The sequence below is a fragment of the Archocentrus centrarchus genome (assembly GCF_007364275.1).
Source record: "Archocentrus centrarchus isolate MPI-CPG fArcCen1 chromosome 18 unlocalized genomic scaffold, fArcCen1 scaffold_23_ctg1, whole genome shotgun sequence".
Taxonomy (NCBI): Eukaryota; Metazoa; Chordata; class Actinopteri; order Cichliformes; family Cichlidae; genus Archocentrus; species Archocentrus centrarchus.
The window spans coordinates 9,149,248-9,171,640 of NW_022060145.1; the positions used below are offsets into that span (position 1 = coordinate 9,149,248).

The window sequence follows — 22,393 nt, forward strand, 5'->3', positions numbered from 1 at the left end:
CATGCATTTATTACTCTTATGCTGGACTGTAGTAGTTCATTATTATCAGGCTGTCCTAAAAGCTCCCTGAAGAGTACTGAGAGGGACTAGAAAGAGAGAGTGTATTTGTCACCCCAATAGAGCACTTCGTTCTCAGACTGCTGGCTTACTTGTGGTTCCTAGGATTCTTAAGAGTAGAATGGGAGGCAGAGCCTTCAGCTTTCAGGCCCCTCTTCTGTGGAACCAACTACCAGCTTGGATTCAGGAGACAGACACCCTCTCTATTTCTAAGATTAGGCTGACTGTTGGGTTTTCTCTGTATTATTGTAGGGTCTTTACCTTACAATATAAAGCACCTTGAGGTGACTGTTGTGATTTCTTGCTGTATAAATAAAATTGAATTGAGATGAAAATACATTGTTTTTCAGTAGGCTTACGTACATGAGGCTGAAACAGTAATGCATCCTAAAAAATTAATAATCAACCCTCCAGCATTAATAACAGTTAAGTTCAGGGGACAATGAAATGGCATGAAGGGGCCCTAAATCAAATTTTGCTTAGGGCCCCTTCAAGGCTTGGGCCGGCTCTGTCTGCAACGTCTATTTTCAAAATGTTGTAATAGCCAAATACAATAAAAATAATTATTCACTCTTTTTTTCCCACATTATCTTTTTTGGGTTTTCAAAAATGCTTCCAATAATATACAAAAAATAATCATGCTCTCTCATCAAAGGAAACATCAAGGGCAACTAAATTATTGTCCAGTTTTCAACTTGCCTTTCCTTGCAAGTCAGGTGCTTATAAGATATCTTAGAGCAGCATTTAAATGACAGTACAGAATGTATGAAAAAAGAGAATAAAAAATAAAAAATAAAAAAAAAACACACAAAATGAGAAAACAGGTGGGTAAACCCCAAAACCAAACAAGACAGAAGGACACAAACCCAACAACCACACCAACAAAGGTTTCTCTATATTATCAAGGGTTAGCCCAAATTATTTCACTATTGTGTATATGATTCAACAAATACAAACTCGGATATACAGTTCTCACAAAATAAGGAAGTCCAGTATACAAAGAAAACAGATTATTTTTAGAAAAGGATACTGCAGATAATCACTAGTAACTACGCCTCATCCACCCCACTCCCCCCGTCGATTAAATCCACACACTCTAAATATTCCGTAAAAGGACCCCAAATGTTTTGAAATTGTAGTAGTTTCCCCTTTATAGTATAAGTAATCTTTTCCATAGGTAAAGTTGTGGAGATTTCATTAATCCAGTTAATGAATTTTGGTTTACTGGTGCTCTTCCATGAGAGTGCTATGACTCTTTTTGCAAGTAGTAAACATAAATCCATGGCAGTAATTATTCACTCTTACCTGTGAAAGGTAAGCCCATGTGATCGAGTTTCAACTGTAAAATGGTTTGAACAACTCCACGCAACACCAGAGTGACTTACCTTTTCCCACATCCAATATGGCGGCAATGTTGACGTATGACACATGCATGCATAGATGACCATTTGTTGTTTACTTACTGTTAACATTTGAATGTAATGGGTCCATTGCTGTAGGTCTGCAGTATGTGTGTATGTGTGTCTGATGTTACACAATTATTTACCTTTGCAAACCCTACTTTGGTGACTGTGGTATGTAAACAATGACAGTGCAGAAAATTATCACATATTATAGGTGGCAAAAATTTTTTTAATTGGATAAATCTTAATGAAACTGATTAGAAAGCTCTTAAAAATACCTTTCCCATGACATCAAGATCACTTTTCTGTGACAAATGAGGCTTATTATAAGTTGCAGCTGGTCCAAAAATGAATTTGCTCAAAATTGTCACAAATACTATAATATTAATACATCCAAATATAGTCATATAATACTCACCTATGTAAGCTACATATTGAAATCCAAACCGAGGCTCCTGCCAAAGCACTGCGCAGTAAGGGGGACTGCCACATACCTACATATTAACAGCACTACACTTTGTACAAGAGTGAACAGAAGAGTGCTCCAAAGAACACGTGTTCCCTGCTCAAAAGTTTATCGAAAAGTATATTCAGGTACATGAAAGTAAGCGATCAAGTGCTGAGCAGACAGCAAAGGGTAATAACTCCGGTATAAGAGGAGGCAGGGTTATGGTTGTTGTGCTCTGCAATACATCCAAGTCAATATGTTGCATGCTTACTGAGATACTGAAAATGTGGCAGACAGACAGACAACAGAAAACGATCCGTCAATGTCTCCCTGCCTCTTGGAAGGCGATACAAAAACCACATGGTAGGTAAAATATATTAAAGTTGCAAAAATGTCCCTTATATTTTGTTTAAAGCTGTTCTCATGGTTTAAGTCATTTCTGAGGAGCAATGTTACCCTGCATACATGATACATCTGGTATACAAAGAAGCCCATTTCATCATAAAACACACACACACACACACACACACACACACACACACACACACACACACACACACACACACACACACACACAGCAATTAAATCTTTACTTACAACTTATTTATTATTCAGTTTATTGTTACAAATACACTCTCATGCCGACGCTTCTTTATGAATATTTTCAGATAGACAAAAACCTGCAGTTTTAAACAACTACAGGTAAAGCCATTAACAGAAATAGGAAAATAATATTAGTATTTTTTTCCATTTGGCTGGAAATGTTAAAATTGTCAAATATGTAATGCATGTGTAGTTATGTTCATCACTCACGAGATACATTTCTTGGACGGCGAAGAAATGTTGCCTTCTTATACAAAAGCATGTCACATCTTTCACAACAAGTGAGCTTTGAGTTCACTGCAGTTTTAGCTCCCTTTAACAGCCATCTTCGGTGAAGTCATAAAAAAAACAACCTGTCATCTCCTCTTTGCTGGAATCTAAAGGTCGAGACCCTGAGTTACAAACTCTTAAAAGCTTATCAGTCATCACATTTCATAGTGACAGCGATGGAAGGCTGTCACTATGGCCAGGACTTGTGCGCTGAAAGCAAATGTAGCAAAAGGCCATCAATTTCCATCATTGTTATTCTACAATCCTTCCATGGCGTACAGAAAAGGCAACGAGTCTGCGGTAGGCTGAGCTGAGGAGGATGATGGCTCCTGCCACCATACTGCAGATGAGGCTGAAAGCCCAGCGAGGTCCCAGGAGGGTGTAGACATGGGAGACAAAGACTGGGCCGAGTGTCCGTGCCCCACTCCCTGAGGCTGTCAGCCAGCCCATGTACACACCCTGAGGAAACAAACATAAGATGCATGAATTTAACTGTCGAGTTAGGTTTCAAATTAAACATCTGAGAAGTGTATGCACATATTTAGAAGCACCATGAATATTTCCATTTACAGTCTTGTTACCTGAGGTTTGGGTCCAAGGATTTTGGAGTACAGCGTGTAGGACATCACATTGCACGCTGGGTATCCCACCCCAATGAGGAAGTCAGATGAAAAGTACTGAGCTATGTGTATTGCAGGAGTATACTGACACCAGGTCTGCTCAATTGGGCAACCTGTTGGCTCCACAGTACTGTTCGGGGCTGTCATGAGCTTAGATATCTGACTGACCAGAGAGTTGTTTCTGATATCTGTATCAGAAAAGAGAAAGAAAAATATGAGTGCAAACCCAAACAGTTACTCAGAAAAGTGCTACAACTACACACCGAGATGTTTTACTTCAAAAGGAGGTTGTGAAAAGAGTCAAAATGGCAACAACAGGAACTAATCTGCATCATGGTTAAACGGATCAATACCTGCCCACTGGATTTTAGGGTAATGGTTCCCCCATGGAAGAAGAATAAAGAAACCACAGAATATAATGCCCAAGCCTGCCAGCAACACAGGACGATCTCCAAACCTGGAAGGAAATAAACAGTCTATATGAATAACTAAACTCATATTATTTGACTTAATCCATACATGCACTGAGGGGCGTCGTACCTCTGAGCAGCCAATTTTACAGCCAGAAACACCAAGATTGATTCAAATCCAATGCAGCAGAGAATGATGCCGTTGTAGAGCACAGCTTCTTTCCTTGTCCAGGCAAACATGTCCATGGACAAGGGGGGTGGCAATTCTGAAGAAAAACACACCATCATAACAGCGGCTATAAGGAGGGAGGAAGTATTCCTGTCACTGTATATAAGAGGACGGACATACAGGGGTTGAACAATGAAACTGAAACACCGGGTTTTAGACCACAATAATTTATTAGTATGGTGTAGGGCCTCCTTTTGCGGCCAATACAGCATCAATTCCTCTTGGGAATGACATATACAAGTCCTGCACAGTGGTCAGAGGGATTTTAAGCCATTCTTCTTGCAGGATGGTGGCCAGGTCACGACGTGATGCTGGTGGAGGAAAACGTTTCCTGACTCGCTCCTCCAAAACACCCCAAAGTGGCTCAATAATATTTAGATCTGGTGACTGTGCAGGCCATGGGAGATGTTCAACTTCACTTTCATGTTCATCAAACCAATCTTTCACCAGTCTTGCTGTGTGTATTGGTGCATTGTCATTCGGATAGATGGCACCGCCTTCAGGATACAATGTTTGAACCATTGGATGCACATGGTCCTCCAGAATGGTTCGGTAGTCCTTGCCAGTGACGCGCCCATCTAGCACAAGTATTGGGCCAAGGGAATGCCATGATATGGCAGCCCAAACCATCACTGATCCACTCATCAGAGAACAATACGTGTTTCACATTGTCCACAGCCCAAGATTTGCGCTCCTTGCACCATTGAAACTGACGTTTGGCATTGGCACGAGTGACCAAAGGTTTGGCTATAGCAGCCCGGCTGTGTATATTGACCCTGTGGAGCTCCCGACGGACAGTTTTGGTAGAAACAGGAGAGTTGAGGTGCACATTTAATTCTGCCGTGATTTGGGCAGCCGTGGTTTTATGTTTTTTGGATACAATCCGGGTTAGCACCCGAACATCCCTTTCAGACAGCTTCCTCTTGCGTCCACAGTTAATCCTGTTGGATGTGGTTCGTCCTTCTTGGTGGTATGCTGACATTACCCTGGATACCGTGGCTCTTGATACATCACAAAGACTTGCTGTCTTGGTCACAGATGCGCCAGCAAGACGTGCACCAACAATTTGTCGTCTTTTGAACTCTGGTATGTCACCCATAATGTTGTGTGCATTGCAATATTTTGAGCAAAACTGTGCTCTTACCCTGCTAATTGGACCTTCATACTCTGCTCTTACTGGTGCAATGTGCAATTAATGAAGACTGGCCACCAGGCTGGTCCAATTTAGCCATGAAACCTCCCACACTAAAATGACAGGTGTTTCAGTTTCATTGTTCAACCCCTGTAGCTCTAGCTGAGTGGTGTTGTCGCCATCTTGGTGTTTTGAAAGCAGGTGTAAAGAGCAAGGCTGTGAAACTCCACACTCAGTTGTGACTTGTCACTTCTCAAATGATAGGCCCATCAAGCAAAGCCTAATTTTCCTTTTTTAACTAATTCCAACAATCATTTACAGAATGAGCTTCATGTTATATTCAGTGAAAAACTAGCGATTCAAACTGTCTTCCCACATACATCAGTACATTCCTAAGTCTTTGTCAAACTGCAAGAGTCACCCCTGCTGGCCAACAGAAAGAATGCAGATTTAAGGCAGTTTGCTTTAGCTTCACATCTGAGACCGGTGACCGGATTTTATATAGAGCCTGTGATTCGAACTTCTTGGAAGAAATACATACGTCTCAAAGACGGCAAAGATGAACATGACGATGAAGAACAGGATGTTGGATGTCAGGACAGCCAGCTGGTCGATGCTTTCAACAGTTTCTTCAGAAACGTCAACTCTATCTACAGAAAACAGAAACCAATATCCTGCTTCAGAAAATAGAAAACATATTTTTTTTTTCCATATTTCTACTGTATAATTACTTTAGCATTAGTCATTTAGGACCAGAGCAGGGCTGCTTTATGGCACTGTGTGTTAAATGACTTAAAAAATAAAATAAAAGAAATGTTTCAGCTCCAATAGGTTTCTTTTTTTTTCCTGTACATCACCTTCACTAAGTCTTTCTTTTACATACAGCAACTGCTATAATAAAAAAGAAGAAGAGCACCTTCTGATGAGTAGTTGATCGCTTGAATGTGTCTTCCATCTTCATCAACATGATGCTCTCTAATGGAAAGAATCACAACAGACATTTTAGCCAAAGGATAGATCTACAGTATTTTTAAGTCTGTGTAAAATGATCAAATGACCATTTGGACACTAAAATTGATGCTAACTTTAATAGGGCAGTGTTGGCAATTCAAAAAAAAAATTAAACCCCTTGAAATAAAGCTGAAAGTCTGCACTTCAATCACATTGATTATTGAACATGTAAATATGAAAATTTAAAAACTAAATATATTGTAAACATAAATAAGTATTATTTGATTCTACCCCCATAATACCAGGGTTCTAGCCAGCAGTGGATCACCGGGCTGAAACCCCCGCTCCCTACTTTTGAATACTTTACTGTAATACCGCTCTTTTACAAATTCTCACAATATTAGTTATTTTATTTTGATATTTTTTAATTTCCATTTTCAGCTTCTTTAGTTCAGTGTATGAGAGAGATAGATAGATACTTCAACTGAAATCTGCAACAGCAGACCAGATTTGACTGATTAGTCTCTACATGGAGGTTTTACACCCTTGTGACCAGTAAAACTAAAGTTAATTTAGATAATGTGTCAAAACAAATGCCCATACAATACTCATATAGCCTTGATTTGTTGTACACAAACAAGAAGACACATCGTGAATTTGTTCACTCACCTCAGCACAAAGAGGACAAGCAGGATGTTGATGAGGCCAAAAACCGCAGCTAGTAATGCTGGAGTAGTGTACATGTTGAGCTTCAGGTCTATGAAGTCCACCGTGACGCCACGTTCTCCGATGACAGACAGACATGCCTGCAGGGCTGACATACACAAGGACAAACAAAAAAACCCTTAAAACTAAAGAACATTTTTTTTAAAGCAAACTTGCACCTTTGCTCCCTCTTGTGGTCGAGCTTACCTGGCCCAAGGATAAAACCCAAGGCCTGACAGACACTCATGTTTGCCATGGCACCGGTCCTCTCTCTCAGTGCTGTAGCTCCAGCAACATAGGACCTCACCACAGCTACGTTACCTGACAGGGAAAGATTGAAACTTATGAGGGAAGAGAGAAATGTGTTTAATAAGCAAATTATACTGAACAGTTAGTAAGTTTTTTAAAATAATAACCTGCTCCGAAGCCCACAAAGACTCTGGACATGAGGATGTGATACTTGTTATGAGCCTTCGGCAAGTACGCATAGGCATAGTAGATGTTGGCTGCCAGGTTAATGAAGATGGAGCACACCAGTGGCTCCCTGCGCGGCCGGTGATTAGACCACCAGCCAAAAATTGGTGAGGCCACCATTTGACCGATGCTGTATGCTGCAACTACCCACCCCAGGAAGCTGGCATCAGCGCTGTCATCAGTCTGTAAGGAAAAAAAAAAAAAAAAGTCAAGTAAAAGCTTCTGCATACTGTAGGTTAGACCTCATAGTTAACCTAGAACAAAAATCAGAGCCCCACTATTGATGCAAGCAGCTACATCTGAAACAGAGTATATATTTTGGCAATTACTCCACCTACTTCTTAGCTGCATGGAGTAGAGGGAAAAGAGTGAAGAAAACCTTCACTGGAAGGACAGTGTGTTCTGGGTAAAATGTCTTAGTGTAAAAGTAAATGAATGTAAAGGGTCCGGGCACCTAGGTGGCTCAGCGGTGAAGCAGGCGACCACATGCATATGAAGCACTTAATTCAAATTCCAAGCACCTTTTAAAAACTTGAAACCACTACATAAATTCAAGTATTTTGGAGCATCTGTATAGGAACCCTGTGTGTGAACTTTGCTTACAAGTGTCTAATCATTTAGTTTAAACAATGCAAACAGTTTTAGACTACAGCCTAAATTAAATCCCCCCAAATGCTCTTTGCATCTTTCACTTCCTCTTTACCCAGCCAAGACTGCCTTTAAATGGCAAATACAAAGCACTGTGCATATTTTGTATTAATTATATCAGCCATACTAGGCAACAATCTGCAGCCCAGAACACGCTGTGTCATACTCACCTTTTCCAAATAGGGCCAAAGGGATGTGATGACAATAGTGAAACCTGAGAGAGCACAGATAACATTAATGCCTCAAGAACTGTTAAAGATACTAAACATGTTTTAGGCTTGAGGACAATTATGATTAGATGATTTTGTGTTTCCTCAAAATGCAACGCAGTCAAGCTTAAATCCCTGTTCATGAAAGTCGCAGTTTTTCTGTTACAGATTGTGCTGAGTTGATGACTTTCAACATGATAAAAGTGTTGTATCACTGTGTCCTCACCAACACTGCTGAGGAACATAGTGAAGTACATGACTCTGATGGACCTCCACCGACTTCTGTAGTCCTCATCCTGAGAGTCCTCACTGCTTACATGGAGAACAGAAAGTCATCCATAAAGGCTGATAAAAAAGACAGGCTGACCTATGTGACCTTAATGAGGAACACACCAGGAAGAGAGAATAATGAGCTAGCAAGACGCATAATGAAATGACAGGTCAGCGCCTCCTTTTTATGGGAGGCAGGGGAGATGAAGAAAAACTGGGTTAAAGAGTAATGCTGTCAAAGTCATCATCTCTGACTGTAGTTGTACGTTTTGTCGCGCAAACCAATGCGAATAAAGCCTGGCTATGTTAATTTGCTTTGTAATATAACCCTGTGGCTTCCCTATTGCATAACAGACACAGTATGTAGCAGGTAAACCAGTGCCTCTACAACCTGTCGGGTAACAATTTGCAAAGCTTCCTGATGATCCCACCTTGTTTTTGTTTTTGTGGGGAGGCGGCTGTCTTGGACTTACCTGCTCGTCTCATCCCTGAGCAGCGGTGTGGTGTCGTCGGGTTCAGGCTGAGACATTCTGAACAAAACGCTAACTATATTACGATATTACGACGCCACCCCTGGACTCCGAAAAAGCAAAACAGTGTTTCTAAGTCGCCATGTAGCCGAGGGTCACTGAACTACACCACGAAATCTTCCGTAAAGCTCCGAGAAGCCAGCTAACTACCGTTAGCAGCTAACATTTCACACTGTAAAGTGTATGCACGGGTCTAATTAACACCACACAGCATGTTAAATATGCGTTTCACCGAAAGCGAAGCACATAAACCACAGTCCTCCACACAAGAGCCTACACAATTGGACTATGATACCAGTGACAGTAGTAGTACGCAAGGCAAGAATTATTTAAGCACCAGCTTCCGGTAAATTATTTCAAAATAAAGCTAATTGAAGTCAAATTACACTGCATTCTGTCGTTTTTTTCAACAGTAGACTGATCATACCTTAACAACAACAAACCACGTAATTGCTCGTACAGAAATTAAACACTCTGAGGTAGCTTTTCTTTATTTTTGTACTGGCTACGCGGTTTTTATCTAATAACATCCGTTCCCATTGTGGTGTTAGCGAGCGCCTTGACGAAGGACGCTCACGAGTCACGTGAAAACACAGTCTGAGGGACTGTTTGATTGGTTCAGCGGGAAGGACGCCGTGCTCTGATTGGTGGATACAGTTAGTAAGCTGGGTCTGGGTGTAGAGTTAATGCAAACATAATTTAAGAAGTATCTAGTTCAGAGATACTGCAAATTTTGGTATTGAGCCATTACCAAGTAAATACAGGGCCAGTATTGCTGATGCCAAGTACCCATACTTTTAACTTATGTAGGGGAGAGCAGTGTGTCATGTTTTATGAGATGAATCATCATCAATTTGTCACATTCTGAACACATTTTAATGACCATGGAATCACTGTGATTTTTGCTTTCCACAATAATTAATTAACACAACAAAACACACTTTTCAGCCGTTCATGCATTTTGAAACTGAGTTTTTTTGCACGCCTAGAATGTGAATGTGCCTGTCTTTAAAGCACTTTGGATTAATGTCTGTTGTCTATAAAAAAAGTGATGAATTTAACACGTTTCAACCGTCTGGATATATTATTTGAATGCCTGAATATAATCTATTGCCTCTCTGAAAGGACTGTGACAGTGACCTCTGACCTCTGTGCTGGGTGTTTGGGTGTGAGCAGTTATAGGTCTATATATGTAACAAATTATGAATACAATTCACAATGCACCTTCAACTCAGCCTCCTGTCTTCTTGTCAGTGCCACCGTCTCCAAACCACACATTGCAGCAGGCAGGGGCGTAGGAATGAGTTTCCTATTGGGGGGGACACATATCGGAAACCTGACAGATCCATAAATACTCTGATAAAAGCATTAAAAAAACACTATTTGATCTTTTACTTTCTTATTTTTCAAATGTTTCTTGGAAAAATAGTGTTGTGTACACTTATGTGATTACATGTATAATTTACATATGTATATGTTTTATCGTATGTGTATAATCGTAGGACGTGGGCAAACTGGCTTGATCACAGATAAATGTTACCAGTGCACAGATAATTGTTACCAATGCACAGATAATTGTTACCAGTGCACAGATAAATGTTACCAGTGCATACTTACCAATGCACAAATGTTACCAATGAACAGATAAATATTACCAGTGCACAGATAATTGTTACCAGTGCACAGTGCACAGAGAAATGTTACCAATACACAGATAAATCATCCCCTTAGAATTATAAGGTTCTGACATTTTTGACGAAACTGAGTTATTGTCATATACTTATTTGCTGACCACTTATGAACAATATGTAAGAGATTTTTTTCAAATATATATTTTTGGGCGTTTTATTCACAAAATAGTAAGGGTCTATCTGCAAAATCAAGCTTTAACTTGGTACTATAAGGTTCTATCTGTGAACCAATAGGCACTTGAAATGTTCACAAGCGAGCCAATCAGGCTGCTTCTTTTTTATAATGTTGGTGCCCAATGTCTGGCAAAGGAGCAGAGGAGATGCTAGAGAAAATGTTTCATGGTAAGCTGGGGCTGTTTACAAGACATCTAAAGCTTGAGGATTTCAATAATGAGTTGACAACAGACAGGAGTACTAATGGCAGGAAAATTCTTAACTTTTGATTTCTTTTTTTTTAGATTGCACTGAGCTGTTTCTTTGCACTGTTAGCTACGAAGCTAGCGAGCCAACACTAGTTTTGTATTGTTTGTTTGTGGTCAGTGCTAACATAAAAAAACAATGTAGTTGGTAATATTGAGAATAGTCAAAGGTCATAATATAAGTTACCTCACGTATAAAATAATTTTGATTGAAGAATGACTTCAGATTTTAATATATTCTATGACCTAGCAGTGGTACCATGCTAATGAGCTCTGTCTATTTTTATTTCTGTCATCAAACTCCAGAAGAGCAAGTAAAAGAAAAAAACACCAGAAAAGGGACGGCAAAGAAATTGTTACATTTTTCCTGAATAAATACAACCGAAAGAAAAGTTCATTGTCAGTGACATTTTTATAGCAGAATGATTTTAATTAAAGATCCAAGTTTAAAAAATCTACCTTTTAAGTGGGACGAGTTTTTATTTGGATTTTTGTACTTAGTGGACATGGACTCAGAATCTAAATGTTTATTCAGAATTTTAAAGAATGCTTTTTCAGGTAGATTGCAGCTTGTAAAATTTAAAAAGATCTAGGCTAAATGAGAAAAAAAAAACATTGTGGTAAATTATCCAGAATTTGTTTGACTCTGCACAAATTTTATTGAAATTTGAGTTTGTTTATATGTCTATATGTTTATATGTTTATTTTGTTCTATTTATTTATTATAAATTTTATTTTTACTTGTTGGTTTTCATATAATTATATGTTGAGTTATCTTAAGAAAACTTTGGAAAAATGAAGGATGGGAAAAAAGAGGGCTCAGTCTGCCAACATGAGTTTAAAGAAAAGTTTGATTTTTTCTTTTTTTTAATTGTACAATTTTAAAATTGTGTAATAGATGTTGTGCAGCAAGGCAGCATGGTGGTTAATACTACTGCCTCACAGCTAGATTGACATCTAGGTCTGGGTTCAATTCCACCTTGGCCCGGGTCTCTCTGTGTGGAGTTTGCATGTTTCCCCTGTGTCTGTGTGGGTTTCCTCCCACAGTCCAAAGCCACGCATTTACTGGGGTTAGGTTAATTGGTCACTCTAAATTGCCCATAGGTGTGAATGGTTGTCTGTGTCATGGCCGGGGAGGAAACAGGCGAGGAATGGCTGACACGAAGGACTCCAGAAGTCAGCGTAACTTAAAAGGGATTTATTTAAGCAGGGGAAAAACAAATACAAAAATCTTGGAAGGGAGACGACGGGCAAACACAGGGAACACACGGGCACACAACATCAACGACGCGACAAGGAACACATGGAAACTGAGGGCTTAAATACACACTGGGTAATCAGGGCAAGAGGAAACAGCAGGGAACAACAGGTGAGGCAAATGAAACTAATTACACAGGGGAAGCAAAGCTGAACACAAAGCACAGGAAAACCAGACTGTCAAAATAAACAGGAAGTGACAAACCAAGGAACATACTGACTAAACACGGGGAACAGGCACAGACTCAGGACAGAGACACAGACATATCACAACACTAGGAAACACAAGACATCAACCTACTGGGAGGACACACTCAGGAAATAAACTAACACAAAACGCTGGGCCAACGGCCCAGGACATGACAGTCTGTCTCTCTGTGTTAGCCCTGCGACAGGCTGGCGACCTATACAGGGTGTACTGTGCTTCTCACCCTATGCTGTGATAGGCTCCAGACCCCCCCCCCCCCCCCCACCCCACCCCCATGAACAGAATAAGCAGAAGAGAATGGATGGATGGAGATGTTGTAGCACTGAAACATTCAAAGATAAAACTTTGTCAAGCATCATCTTCTTCTAGTAAAGGGAAGGGAAATGTGTCCGTAAAAACAGTTTGCCATGAAAGAAGAAATTTTAAAAAATGTCACAGAATTCATTAAATTTGATTTAACCATACTTGTGGACACTCTATTATATCTTTAATTTTATGGTTTAAAACGTACTATAAGTTAACTATTTTTCATTCCTTGAAAATCAGTAGTAGTTATCACATTTTGCAGATAGAACCTTATAATTCCAAACAAAAAAGGAGTTTTTAGAATTAGAAGGTTCTATCTGCATTACACTTGTTCAAAAAAAAGAAACAAAAAAAAACCCATTTGCACATTTAATAGGATTTTGATATTACTGATTTAGAATACATATAGGGTGTGTTTCATAATCATGTGTGAACAAGACTTATTCCATGTGTAATTTTTGCTATACAGAGTGCAAAAACTTTAAAGCTCAATATCTCAAAACTGGTCAGAACATAGATAGAACCTTATAATTCTAAGGGGACAAAATGTTACCAGTGCACAGATAAATGTTACAAATTCACAGATAAATGTTACCAGTGCACAGATAAATGTTACCAGTGCACAAATAAATGTTACCAATGCACAGATAAATGTTACCAGTGCACAGATAAATGTTACCAATTCACAGATAAATGTTACCAATTCACAGATAAATGTTACCAGTGCACAGATAAATGTTACCAATTCACAGATAAATGTTACCAGTGCACAGATAAATGTTACCAGTGCATAGATAAATGTTACCAATGCATAGATAAATGTTATCAGTGCATACACAAATATTACCAGTGCATAGATAATTGTTACAAATGTATAGATAATTGTTACCAGTGCACACATAAATGTTACCAATGCATAGTTACCAGTGCACAGATAATTGTTACCAATGCACAGATAATTGTTACCAGTGCATGGACAAATGTTACCAGTGCACTAAAGTTTCATTACAAATGTATGTGAGCTTGGGGGCCCCCTGGTGGTGGTAGCCGCATATGTCACCTATGCCTCAGTCTGGCTCTGTTCATGGCAACGATCCCGACAGACTCTTTTACCTCATTCAAGAGTTTCTGACTCCTGCCGCTGTTTTCCACCTCCCAAACACTCAGAGCCGTTCAGAGGGGGGGGGGGGGGGGGTTAAAGATTTCAAAATTAAGTATTTTTCTCCTCTGCTGTGTAATTTTTGGTTGGGACAAATGCGCCTGTCTCCAATATAGGGGGGGACACGTCCCCTCCATCCCCCCCGGTTCCTACGCCTATAGCAGCAGGTCTCACCATTGTCTTGTAAACACATGGTGTCTTTTATTATTGTGTATCTTATTTGTTTTTTATGTTTAAGCACGTAAAGTGCATATCCTGAAATATTTTTGTTCTTGTAACCTTGACTCACTGATTAATGTTAATGTAACTTTCTAACATTTGCTCCTAAGTCTTTGCTAAGTGCTTTGAGTTTGAATGTACTTGTATTTTATTTCAGTGTTCCTGTCATGCCCCTTCCTGCTTCTACTCTACTACATTTTGGATGCAAATAATTATACTTTGTCATCCATACCACTTATTTTAAAGCTTTAAAAGATTTTTAAAAAATACAAATCCGCTAATATATTACATAATAATATCCCAAAGTCCAAATGCTTCTTTCACCAAAAACAGTTATTCGATGCAAAATGATGCTTGAACTACACCGTGTTATGATTAAAAAGCTCTGATTTCTTTGCGGGATTCTCCGCCCATTGCCACGAAAGTGAAAGTAAAAGCGTAGCTTTCAAGAAAACCACGATCGCGAGGCGAGCGAAGAAACCGAAGAGAAAAGGACAAATCTGCCTTCATTTTAGTCTCGATTTGACGTGAATCATCGTCTAACTCCACAAGCAGCGTGTCTGTGATCGTGCGAGGGATATTCCTCCCGTGGAGCAACAAACCCGCAATGGGTAGGTCGAGATTCATCGTTCATTGTGTCGCGTACTAATCATGACTCGACTTTCGTTCTGTTGTTGAGAAATAGGTTTATTTTCTTAAGCAGGGCTGGATTTACGTTAAGGTGCAGAAATCACACCGTCTTCTTCTTCCTGTAATTCTCCCATTTTACAGATCCGCGGATGGTAGCTTTGTGGTTCATGGCGCTGTGTGTGCCACCGTGTACCGCTCCGCCTGGTAAAGATCACTCCGAGTCTCCATCACACTCACATTTACTGTGTTTTGTCATTTTTGTCTCGTTATCTCGGTGTCTTAGTCTGCTCATATCTTTTATGTTAATGATTTCTTCTTTTACCAAAACGTGACTTACATGATCTGTGCGTCATCTTTAAACTATCGTGTTGCACTACATGTAAAAGATAAATGTCACAGGAAATTATGGAAAGCTAACTCAACCAATGATATTTATCTTACAGCTTCAACCAGCCCCGCAGTTACAGCCAGGTCTCCTGTCTCTGTGGCTCGTGGTCATGCAACCACGTTGCCATGCTGGCTCAGTCAGCAGCAAAGTGCAGAGGATCTGGAGGTACGCTGGTATCGTACAGGTGGCTTTGATACCCCAGTACTGCATTACCAGTCAAAAGCATTAAAGGTCCCTCAGGAAGCTTCGTACTTTGGCCGAGTCTCTTTTGGACTCAAGGATGCAGCGTCCGGCGGGCTGAAGACAGGTGATGTGAGCCTGAAGCTGCTGAATGTCACAACTGAGGATGCAGGAGAGTACATTTGTTATGTCAGCAGTAGCCAAGGTTATGACAGTGCGACTGTTAAGCTCCTTGTGACAGGTGAGTGTCACGGAGGTGGAGATATAGATGATTTTTAAAACTTGGCTCTTCACCGTTGCATTAAAATGTTCTTCATCTTCCTCCTTGGACCCTTCACATAGAGACGGGAGGTCAGCCCTTTCTATCAGCAGTGTGGACAGAAGATAAAGGGGTGAATGTGAGCTGTGAATCTGAAGGCTGGTATCCACAGCCTGTGCTGCGCTGGTCAGACAAGAATCAGGATCTGACCCCTGGAGGTCTGCTGTACAGAAATGTCTCCTCTGGACTTATTTCAGTCCACAGTTGGTGTCTTCTTCCACCCTCCTCTGAGCTTTCCTGCTCAGTCGGTCTACCTGGAAAAGAGGCAAAGGAGGCCAAAGTGCACCTGGAACCTGCTAGAATAGGTAAAGAGAATTTTTTGCATGTGTGCGATAGTTATATTATCTTTATTTGGTTTTAACTGGAAATACAATAAAAGCTAAACTCCAACATTTATTGCTTTTTGTTTAGGGTCAGGATCCTCATCAGAATCCTCGGTTGGTGGATGGGTGGCCTTTGCACTGCTTCTTGTTGCCACATTAGTGGCAGCTGCAGTTGGAGCGCTGTACTACAAAAAGAAAGGTAAATGTTAGAGTTTTAGATTAATATTTGCCATATGTTGTAACACACACATGCACAAAGAGATATACTGTGTAATACATTATACATTTATATAAAATCCTTAAATAAATGGCACAGATGGAAACACATTAAAGTTTTGCACTGTCATATAAATGTGTTCAGTGGCTGAAATTAAATCCTGAAATGTTTCTTTTGTGTTTCAGTTAAAAAACACCAATCAGACCAAATTGATGGTAAGAAAGCGCTCCGAGTCAGAGGACAACAAAGTAACATTAATACCCACAGTTCCATAAATGTGTTCACTGAAATGTTTCTTTTTGTGTGTGTGTGTGTGTGTGTTTCAGGGAAGAACTACAAAAGTGTCAACCCTGAAGGTAAGAAGGCACTAAACAAACACTTTTCACATCCATGGTGCTTTTTTATATGTGTAATAACAGGATAAAGGGATGATGCATCTCTTTAAAGATGGGAGACTTGAGAAAAATAGGATCCAGACAAAATCTGGATCCTATTTTTCCTCTAATGAGAAAGTATAAGATTGCAGTACCTCAATCCACCAGTATCGCTGCAGACATGCTACAGATCATTTTCAGTGTTGAACTTCTCATGACAAAGACATTTTACTTAAAGTGAAAGATCAAAGGAGTTCTTCCATTAAAATAAAAAATACTGATAAACATTTTTTTTTTTTATTCACAGAGAATGAAAAACTTTTAAATGAAGGTAAGAAGTTACCCAAACTGTGTTTGTTCTTAAAGTCACTGTAACACATGAAGGTTATGGCATTAGGAACAGATGTGGAAACAGCTGTATTCTCTACTTCCCTGCAGAAGTGGGGCGTCTTTCAGAAGCTAGCGGCCATCATGGTAATAACCTTAATAACCTTATCGATCCTGTTGATAATCCCACATTTTTAATTAAGTTTTTTCTCTATCATGACTTTTGTCACTCATTTATTTTTCAACAGTAAACGTTACACTTGAGGACACACACAACCCATACCTCACAGTTAAAAGCAAGAGAGTAAGAGATGCCAACGTTTATGATGTTCCTGATGGGCGTTTTCCTGATGGAGACATGGTTACCTGCCTCACTGCTATCAAAGGAACACCTGGCTTCTCTTCCGGAAAACACTACTGGGAGGTTTCTTTGGGGAAAAATCAAACAGGAATCAAACAGTCCTGGTGGGTAGGAGTTACAAGTGCAGCTAAAATTCCTGCTAATTCTAACGTTTCTCCAAACACATCTAATGGTTTCTGGTTCCTGTCCTCCTCCCCTAAGAGAGCCGATAGTTTTCAGTTTAGCACAGAACCAAAGATTTTAATACCTGTGCGTTCCAGACCGCAGACAGTCGGAGTGTATTTGGATCGTGACAGTGGTGAGATTTCATTTTATAATGTGGAAGATAAACGTCTAATTGGATCATTCACAGCTACATTCAATGGTGACATCTTTCCATTATTCAACCCTGGGAAAGGTGATAAATCACCTATGGAAATAATACAGAGGGAAGCAAACTGTACAGATTAAGCTTGAAATCTGCCGGAATGAATCTTAATATCCTGAGTGAGGAAAGCACTCTGCACAGATTACTGAAACCAGTCTAAACATCATCTTTTTATGTGCAGATCAGAGAAAAGTATTGAATGACCTCACATTATTTTTATACAGAGTTCTCTGAGTTTGGGTTATTTTTACAGTTTAAGGTAAAACTGACAACTTGGAGCTCATATTAACTCTAACTCCAGGGCAAAAGAGGTCGTTTTTATGGCTGCAACATGTATAATTTTAAGTAAATATACTTGAAGTGTTAAACTGAATTTGGCTTGATCAGTTTTTTTGCGTACCGTATAATAAGTTAACCAATGTCTTTATTACATCTGTGTGCAGGCAAACAAGCAAGCAAACATTTATTCATTTAGCACCTTTAATTTTAAGTGGAAGCAAAACGCTTATCAAAACATGTCACAACAACCTGAAAGACATAAATAACCACAATTAAAACAAGCATGTATATAATTTAAATGAGTTAAAACATTTTCAAATAATTAAGAAGGGAAATCAGGCCATTAAAAATGAGAAAGTAAGACTAAAATAGGATTAAATGCAATGAAGACTAAGAAAAGAAAATAGATAAAAGGAGTTATAAGATCTGAAAGATTGAATGTTGATAGAAAATCACTAAAAGTTATCAATGAATTCACATTGATAATAAACAGAAATTAAATTAAATAATATTTAAGGCTGGCAAACCAGATTAAAAGTGTCTTCACGTAGTTTTCAATAATTTCAGTGTGATCCAGATAAGCTGGTTTGCAGTGCCAGATTACTTAGGACCTGAAAATGAGCAGAACATTTTAAAATCAGCTGTAAAATTTAGTGGAATGAGCGGGGCACCTGTGATATAAACTGTGGCAGCTTATTCTGAAATTCTGCTTGATGATTATTTGATTATTTGGATATTTCTGTGTGTTCCTATGCTCCAGCCAATTGTAAATAAATATTTTCATGTAATCCTGGGATAAAAAGCTTCTCACATTGGAGATATTTCTTAAACGATAAAATCCAGGTTAAAATCTCCTGTTGATGTTACTCTGGAAAGTGAGGTCAGTGTCCAGAATGACAGAACGGTTAAAAAGAAATTTTCTGTCTCATTTTTTTTTCTCATGATGCCAGACTTTGTCTTTTTCTGCAAAAAATACTAAACATCCAGCCATCAATCTCTGACAGTGTTTCAGTAGTGCAGTGGTTATGCAATTGGATTAAATTATCTTAATTATAGGCTTCATAGGCCCTCCCCATGGCTATCAATTAATTTCACAGATCTCTCTTGCAAATGAGACACTGAGAGTCTCAATGGGACTACCTGTATAAATAATTGTTAACTAAAAAATAAGAATTATTATTATTGATAGTATATCAGTGTAACAAGCAAAAAATACTACAAGATACTAAAATACTACTAAAAATAATAATAGAATCAAATTGACTACACATCCAGTTATCAGTCTCAGAGAGTTTCAGTAGAGCAGAGATCATTGTGGTCATTGATAAGCTGACACTGTGATAATAATGGGGAACACCACAGTTCTGTATATAGTAGTTTGTATACCATATGATTGCAGTGTGTTTGGCCTGGTTAGTCTTACAGTTGTTATCCGCAGGGTTATAATAGTTTTGGATTTTACTTTATAGTTTAGTTTTAGTTAGTTTTTACTTTTTTTTCTCTAATTCAGTTAGTTTTAATTAGTTTTCAGAGTGGTTTTGCTCGTTTTTATTAGTTTTTATTTTTGGTTTTATGCTTAGTTTTAGTTAGTTTTAGTATTAGTTTTATTATTTTCATACTTAATCAGGTACCCTTTAAAGATACCCTTTAAAGAAATATATTCAGCAACCAACTGTTCACAGACAGCAGAACTACATGCTAAATGTGTGTAATATTAAGGACACACATGAACATCAACAGGGAGAAACTGCTAACAATATGAACTCCAAAACTCGATAAATTCTACAATAAACTCCCAATAAAGTTCAGCCTCAGTGCAGCAGATTAATAACAGCTACATGTGGTGTTTGACAAAAACAAACTCCTTGAAGGAGTCAAAGCTCAAATCCAGCTGCATCCTGATGTTCTCACCACCTGATGCTGCTTCTGTTTTGGAGCTAGCTTGGTTAGATGCTCGCTGATTAGACTTGCAGGGTCTTTGCGGCCTCTGTAGCCTACGGAAGTGTCCGACCTCATGTCCGCATTTATGCATGTATAGCTGGATTGCGTGTGTTAATTACCTTGTGGTTGTGTGCTGGGGGTTTTTTGGTCCTCGCTCTTTGTGCTCAGTTTTTAGGGTGCAAACATATTTGTCCCTGTTTTTTCACTTTCTTCATTCCTTCACGTCCATTCCCATAGTTTCAGCAGCTCCCTCCAGGAATTTGCTGACATTTGTGAGTCCTTATATTGATGCTTTGATTATTAGTCCTGATTGTTATTATCTGACTGATAAAATAGCCGGAAACGCACAAGGACTAAACACAACGTTGTGGCTGCGTTGACCCGACGAGTAGTCACGTTTCTCTGGAGGTGCAGGCCGGGTTGCCTTGTAGGATGAGAGCGGTTTCCGTAGCTGCCTTGTGTGCGCTTCTCAGGTCTACTTTGATGTTGGTGGTTTTTTTCCTGACTAAGAAGCGTTCCGTACATCATCCACAACATCATCCACAACAAGACACTCGCTGCTATTTGTGCTATCATAGTAAAAACAAAAAACACTCCACATGGGACTCTCTGAGGAGCAGCGCGGTGTGCGCACGCACGCACATGCGCACCCATTTGCCCGACGGCGTTCCGAGCTTAAACTCGGAGAGAGGAAAAAAATGATTTCATATCAATCCACAAGACTTAATTTGCGTAATTTGCGGGGGGGGGGAAAGGGAGGTTACCAAGCAGCGGCGTTCACCGTTTGGCTGTCGAAGCAGCTGCTGGGAGTGGGTGTAGTTTGAAAAAATAAGAGTGCCAAAAAGCGGGCAACCAACAATTTTTCACTGTTGCTCGACAACACCCCTTGTAAAAAGTGGAAAAATAAAAATGAGGTAAATGTAAATGTATTGTTAGCTGATAATTTAATAACTATGCTGCTGTGTATCAGACACACTAAGAATACTGGTTCAGGTATTTTAGCTCCGTTAGACCTGCCACTCCTAATCTGACAATGTTTCAAAAGAAAAAGAAGATAAAAGTGGTTAATTACGCACATGCGGCACAGTACAATACCTGTAATATGTAATAAACTAAACTCATTTTACTCAAGTGAATACACACATAACATTTTATGTATTTAGTTAGTAATAACTAATATTAGTACTGATAACAGGACTGAAGATGAGCGTCCCAGAAAGGTCCAGGATTTTAAGCTATAAGATGATAGCAACTAGCTGAAACGGCATGTTTCTTAAGTGGGATTTTGACAAAGAACGGTACCAAGCTAACATTTTTAAAACCATTTTTTGTTGTACAGCTGAACTCTGAGAAGTAACAGTTCTGTAGTCTTCTATCATCCACGTATTATTGTTGAATTCTGTAGATGTGAAAATGTTTTGGTTTGTATCTGTTATAAATATGAGATATCAGTGAAGAACACAATCTCTGGCGCACACACACACACACACACACACACACACACACACACACACACACACACACACACACACACACACACACACACACACGCGGTAAAGCTCAGTTTTTTTCTGTCACTTTTCATAAAATAAACAATCAATATGAGATCAGAATTTGTGATTGTTTCTTTGTTCTCACAGTGGAAAATTCAGCTTACAATCCAGTTAAAAAATAAGTTAATAAGTACAGATAGTTTTTACAGTATGTAACACAACACTTTGTAACTGCATACTTTGATAGATTAGTAAGTATTTACATTGTGAATGAGAAACAAAAAGTTTTTAATATTACCTCACTGTTGCATTAAAATGTTCATCATCTTCCTCCTTGGACCCTTCACATAGAAATGGGAGGTCAGCCCTTTCTATCAGCAGTGTGGACAGAAGATAACAGGGTGAATGTGAGTTGTAAATCTGAAGGCTGGTATCCACGACCTGCGCTGTGCTGGTCAGACAAGAATCAGGATCTGACCCCTGGAGGTCTGCTGTACAGAAATTGTTGAATTCTCTAGATGTGAAAATGTTTTTGTATGTTTTATCTGTTATAGGCAAAAAATATGAAATATCAATACAGGTTATAATATATGGTGTATATATTATAATCTTTTAAATATTCTAATCTATTAGTTAAACATGCCACTAATTATCAGCCATTTAGAAAATTACTTAAAAAGCAAGACGCTGGCTGCTTCTCAGCATTGCCGCTGGCTCTTTTTTTTTGGGGGGGGGGGTGTTGCTCACACTTTGTAGGATGGATGTATGTCCTTGTATGATTGATATATGGGTGTGAGTGAGTGGTCTATTTGTGTGTTTGTGTATGTGGTATATGTTAGCATGTGGGAGTATGTATGGCTGAGACTGGGTCTGCTGGGTGTCAGGTACTTTAGTGCGCCTGGGGCCTCACGGTTGCACTGTCAGCTCGTTCTGAGGTGGCCGGCTTCTGGCTGCTTATCTCTGGTTCTCTAGGGCT

General features: G+C 39.3%; 2 protein-coding genes across 4 annotated transcripts; one reads left to right on the forward strand and one right to left on the reverse strand.

Annotated features, from left to right (window-relative positions):
* Positions 1 to 2,525: 2,525 nt before the first annotated feature.
* On the reverse strand, positions 2,526 to 9,511 carry mfsd8 (major facilitator superfamily domain containing 8). Of its 2 annotated transcripts, none has more exons than XM_030722640.1 (12): positions 8,903 to 9,511; positions 8,386 to 8,468; positions 8,121 to 8,164; positions 7,245 to 7,485; positions 7,036 to 7,149; positions 6,793 to 6,937; positions 6,089 to 6,147; positions 5,694 to 5,822; positions 3,942 to 4,077; positions 3,755 to 3,858; positions 3,363 to 3,589; positions 2,526 to 3,240 (listed from the first exon to the last, which is right to left on the reverse strand). In XM_030722640.1, the coding sequence occupies exons 1-12, from the start codon at positions 8,956 to 8,958 to the stop codon at positions 3,034 to 3,036; spliced, it is 1,545 nt and encodes a 514-aa protein (XP_030578500.1). In that variant the 5' UTR covers positions 8,959 to 9,511; the 3' UTR covers positions 2,526 to 3,033. The 2 variants fall into 2 exon arrangements, with proteins under 2 accessions (XP_030578500.1, XP_030578499.1); XM_030722639.1 differs by having other exon boundaries at positions 8,386 to 8,471.
* Positions 9,512 to 10,956: 1,445 nt separating this feature from the next.
* LOC115775157 (butyrophilin subfamily 2 member A2-like) lies at positions 10,957 to 19,508 on the forward strand. 2 transcript variants are annotated; one of them, XM_030722686.1, is made up of 10 exons: positions 10,957 to 10,992; positions 14,990 to 15,052; positions 15,292 to 15,657; positions 15,759 to 16,040; positions 16,147 to 16,257; positions 16,461 to 16,490; positions 16,602 to 16,631; positions 16,957 to 16,980; positions 17,088 to 17,123; positions 17,225 to 19,508. In XM_030722686.1, exons 1-10 carry the CDS (start codon positions 10,971 to 10,973, stop codon positions 17,785 to 17,787), a joined length of 1,527 nt encoding a protein of 508 aa, XP_030578546.1. In that variant the 5' UTR covers positions 10,957 to 10,970; the 3' UTR covers positions 17,788 to 19,508. The 2 variants fall into 2 exon arrangements, with proteins under 2 accessions (XP_030578546.1, XP_030578547.1); XM_030722687.1 differs by lacking the exon at positions 10,957 to 10,992 and adding an exon at positions 14,661 to 14,829.
* Positions 19,509 to 22,393: the final 2,885 nt, after the last annotated feature.